Below are 4,447 nucleotides of genomic sequence, written 5' to 3'. Positions count from 1 at the left end.
TTGAGCTGGCATATCACTTACAATATTGTTATAATTACAAGACCACTTGACAGGTCCAGGCTTCCAAGTCTACCTCCAATTTGTTTTCATGCATAAAAATCCTTTATAACTCAACCAGACAAAAGCAGCAGTTCTAAAGCACAAATCAGAACAATGAAATTACCACGTAGGTTGTTTGAGTAACTTTATAGCTCTAAGGATTTCGGCTTGAATAATAGGCATGCTAACCTACCACCCTGCCTATGTAGAAGACCAAAAATCAAACCAAAAAAATTTGTACACGAATATACTACAAGAGCCTAGTTAATACTTTAGAGTTTAACTTGAGCTCTATTTTCAGAAGGCATGTAATTTTGACATCCAAAACAAGTAAGACAAAAACAAAATTTGAAACTCTTAATAGGTCTCTGCAAAAGCAGTTGACATGTAAATCTCCTAGCTTTGGTAAAAGCCTCAAAAAGATGCAATACCTTGCCGAATCAGGAATGCCTCAGTACTATTACCCAAACCCCACAAAAAATTTTGCATCAGCCAAATTTCACAATCTTGACTGATGACAAGTAAGCACATCAGCCATGCTTTTGAACCTGAAGCTTCATTCCCCAGACAGCTAGACAACTACTTCCATTAAAGCAAGCACCAAGACTTTGTTTGCTTGCACCATGTTACATATCTGCTTGTCATCAGCTGTGGACAGTCTTTCTTTACCTGCAAAACAATGAGGGAATCAGCTTCATGACACAATCATCCCACATCAGTAAAAGAAGAGCGAAAGAACGGCATACCTCAAGAAGAAGTGCCGCTTCTTAGACGAGCAGGCCCTTTCTGAGGTCGCCGAGCAGCTGGGGCTTCCGCCTGCAAACAGAGTATATAAGCAACAGGAGATAGAACCAGCTTAGCCTACACCCTTCAATTGAATCAAGAGGCATCAAGGGTAATCTCTCTACAGGACAATAGCAATCACCTCTTTCTTGACAGGGGCTTCTTTCTCAGACAATATGAGCTCTATATGGCATGGAGAGGACATGTAAGCTGCAAGATAAAGCAATGATAAGTCCATAAATGAACAATACCAAAAAAAGAAACACGTCAAAAACTTAGTACTGCAGCTTACGATTGATGCGCCCATGTGCACGGTAGGTGCGCCTTCGCTGCTTCTGTGCTTTATTGACCTGGATATGTGATATAAAAAGGGTGTCCACATCCAGCCCTTTTGTCTACGATACACAAAGAAATGTATTCAGAACAAGGAAAACTGGAACTGTTTTTTCAAAAACCAAGTAAAGAAACATCTCCCAAAGGTGTAGCTAGAACCTCTGCATTGCTCTCAGCATTCTTCAGAAGGCCCAAGAGGAACTGTGCAGACTTTACTGGCCAACGACCCTGACCATTGGAGTGGCGAGCCTTAGCCTGGGCTGTCCTTCCAACTCCACCACAGAACCGGCGGAATGGAATAGCTTGCTTATGAGCAATAACATCTTCAAGATACCTTTTTGCCTTTCCAAGATCAAGCTTCTTAATGGCTTGGGCTGTCTCCCGGGTGTTCTGTGAGCAGGCACAAGATCAGTCCTATCAGATCATTACGGACCCTAAGCCCCTTAAAGACCAACCTCAGTCTATAATAATGAAAAATTACCTTGAAGTGCACCCGCAGGTCAGAGCCTCTGGCTTTGCACGCTGTTGAAGCAAACAAAGAAACAATTATTATAAAATAATACATTTGACCCCAACCAATGTAAAAAATTGAATATGGAAGAACCATGTGATTCAAACAAATACAGGACAACCCTACCCTTAGTGATATTGTCAGGTTCTCTTGAGTACTTCACCTGCAATAATTGAGGAAAATGCCATTACTTGATCAACATTCATGGAGACTATTACACTTAAAAAACAGAGGAGCCATCAACCAGCTGAACTGACTCTTCAGTCCCACAGTCACCACTATAGAAGGTGTTATTGACAATGGAAGTAATAATGCATAGGACAGAACAGTTAAAAACAAAAGTGTGGGAAGACTCAAAAACAATTAACACAGCATGGTGCAGAAGAGTAAAGAAACAGAATCAAGAAATTTGTAGTAAATTTCAATTTCATCAGCAGACAAGTCAAAGTCAAATAAGCTGCTCAGAGGCATCACTTCAATGACCTGTAGTCCATTTATCACAGTTCAGTGGATATACAAGCAAGAACAAAGCTTGCAATTCATCCATTAATCCACTTGACCACACAATTTCAGCACAGATATGTGTGACCTCTACATGAAGGGAAGACATGAAGCTATAAATAAGCTACGAGAAATAAATTCCAAAAAGAGCATCAACGAAGAGAAGCAGCCAATCAGAAATCAAGTAATCAAGGGGAGAAGGAGCAGCCTCCAAAACCAATCTCCCAAAAATCCAAGAAGAGTAAAATCCGTCCACTTTGATATTCAGCTTATTCTGTTTCTGTATCAAAAGGTTACCTAACCTCCCTCACTGCCCTAGATCTTGGAGGTGATTTTGTAAACACACCCCTGCTCCACCCCTACTTCATTGCAAGCCCACAACGACTCTTAACAATCACTACATATGCCAAATTCTCAGTTCATCTGGATAAGAGTCTTTAAGAGCTAGATTCCAGCAATTATAACACTTGATTACAGCTAGGGCTAAGTTCTCTGAGGAGACCACAAGTAGAATAAACTAAGCTCACAATGGCCTGCTAAGCCCTCCAATTGGCCTATGAGACGGCATGACATTAGGGATCACTCTATGCAGGGACCACCCTCTATGAAATGGCATGACGTTGGGGATCACTCTATGCAGGGACCACCCCTGCTCCGCCCCTACTTCATTGCAAACCCACGATGATTCTTAACAATTACTAGATATGCCAAGTTCTCAGATCATCTGGATGAGAGTCTGTAAGGGCTAGATTCCAGCGATTATAACACTTGATTACAGCTAAGGCTAAGTTTTCTGAGGAGACCACACGTGTAGTAATCTAAGCCCACAATGGCCTGCAATGCCCACCAATTGACCTATGAAACGGCATAACGTTAGGGATCACTCTAGGCAGGGACCACCCTCTCGAAAAAACACTCCCTGAAAGGAATAGGCTGTTTCACAAATCAGATGTCAGCCCCAGTTTTCTATGCAGAAGTTTTATGTGTGTGTATTTAGCCATTGTGCAGGACTGCACATGCCACAAATGAAGTAAAAAACAAAGTATCTCCTGCGTAGATAGCACGACCATGACTGAATGCAAAATCAAAGCACAATGCAGTAAAAAAGGCATTCCCTGCAAACGATACAGTATGATGTTTGAATGCAAGCAAAGAAGGGATCATTGATTTTGCAACGCCGAAAAAAATCAACCTTTGAAACACCCCGAGGTGCCAGCTAGTATTAACATCATGTTTAAACATATTGCCTGTTCTCCGCATAAGACCGATTGTGATAAATCAGAACAAAGGCCCGCCATTTAGCTTCGACAGGGACGCCTGACCACTTTCCGATTCAACCATCACCGAATAACCTCATGACATCTACATATTTTGTAGCCTAATGACATCTGCACAGCCAATAGAACGTAGACGACGCACGAGACGGGCACGGCGAGAGAAAAGAAGGGGCACGAGGTTCACTTACCATGGCGATGCGATGGAGGGGGCTCAAGCTGCCTGCTGCCGCGTCTGCGCTGGGGGCGAAGCGGTTTGCAACTGGCGAGAAAGGATCGAGGTAGGAAGAAGTGGGGTGGCTATAAACCCTAATTCTATTTCCGGACTTCGTCTATGCTTCTTCGCTGCAATTTAATCCACCCCTCTTAGGTCCGTCTTGTTTTTCTTTTTTTCCTCGAGTGTGTGCGAATTAGGGTAAAGGGGACAATCTAAGGTGCTCCGCTTGTGTTATGCTTTTGCTTAATTCAAAAGTAGATAAATCTATATGTATATCAATAATATTCTTATAATTGACAGATTTCACGAGCCTAAGGCCGATCTTACGTGATACAAATAACTTAGTGTTGTGAAATATATGTGGAAAAGTAAATGTGCAACCACCTCAAATGAGCCTTAGGGCCATGTCACACCAAGGCTACCACTAGGGTGGAGGTTGTGGCTTGCAAACCCCATTCACAGAGTGATCGCACCAAAAGGTCTACCATGAACAGAATTATTCCAACCACTATTTTGCTAGGCTAGCACTCACTAATTGCATTATCACTCTACATGCATTGAAGCCATCTAATGGAACGGCTTAGTGCTACTAACCTCAGTTTTAACACCCGCATTTTTTAGGGTGTTTGCAAAGACCTCCAAGGGTTAAGAAGACCCCACCCCCCCTCAACTTCTTGGTGCAACAATCTAAGTTGTGGAGGAAAGGGGGGTTCCCTCCCCCCATTGCCCCAAGATGCGACCTAGCTCTTATTAGTGTGAGACTTCTTTCTCACTTTCTTATAACCTCCT

The 4,447-nt window shown here is 42.5% G+C and overlaps 1 protein-coding gene across 1 annotated transcript; it reads right to left on the bottom strand.

Moving 5' to 3' along the window:
* Window positions 1–370: 370 nt before the first annotated feature.
* LOC148033961 (large ribosomal subunit protein uL22z-like) lies at window positions 371–3,769 on the bottom strand. Its single transcript, XM_087681944.1, has 8 exons — window positions 3,633–3,769; window positions 1,793–1,829; window positions 1,637–1,677; window positions 1,315–1,545; window positions 1,115–1,217; window positions 965–1,032; window positions 786–855; window positions 371–708 (listed from the first exon to the last, which is right to left on the bottom strand). Exons 1-7 carry the CDS (start codon window positions 3,633–3,635, stop codon window positions 787–789), a joined length of 552 nt encoding a protein of 183 aa, XP_087538070.1. The 5' UTR covers window positions 3,636–3,769; the 3' UTR covers window positions 371–708; window position 786.
* Between the last annotated feature and the right edge of the window lie 678 nt (window positions 3,770–4,447).

Source organism: Lygodium microphyllum, chromosome 7, assembly GCF_053477565.2.
Source record: "Lygodium microphyllum isolate KBCC chromosome 7, Lygodium_microphyllum_v1.1.10, whole genome shotgun sequence".
In the NCBI taxonomy this organism is placed as follows: domain Eukaryota; kingdom Viridiplantae; phylum Streptophyta; class Polypodiopsida; order Schizaeales; family Lygodiaceae; genus Lygodium; species Lygodium microphyllum.
This window is presented reverse-complemented; position numbering and strand designations above follow the sequence as displayed.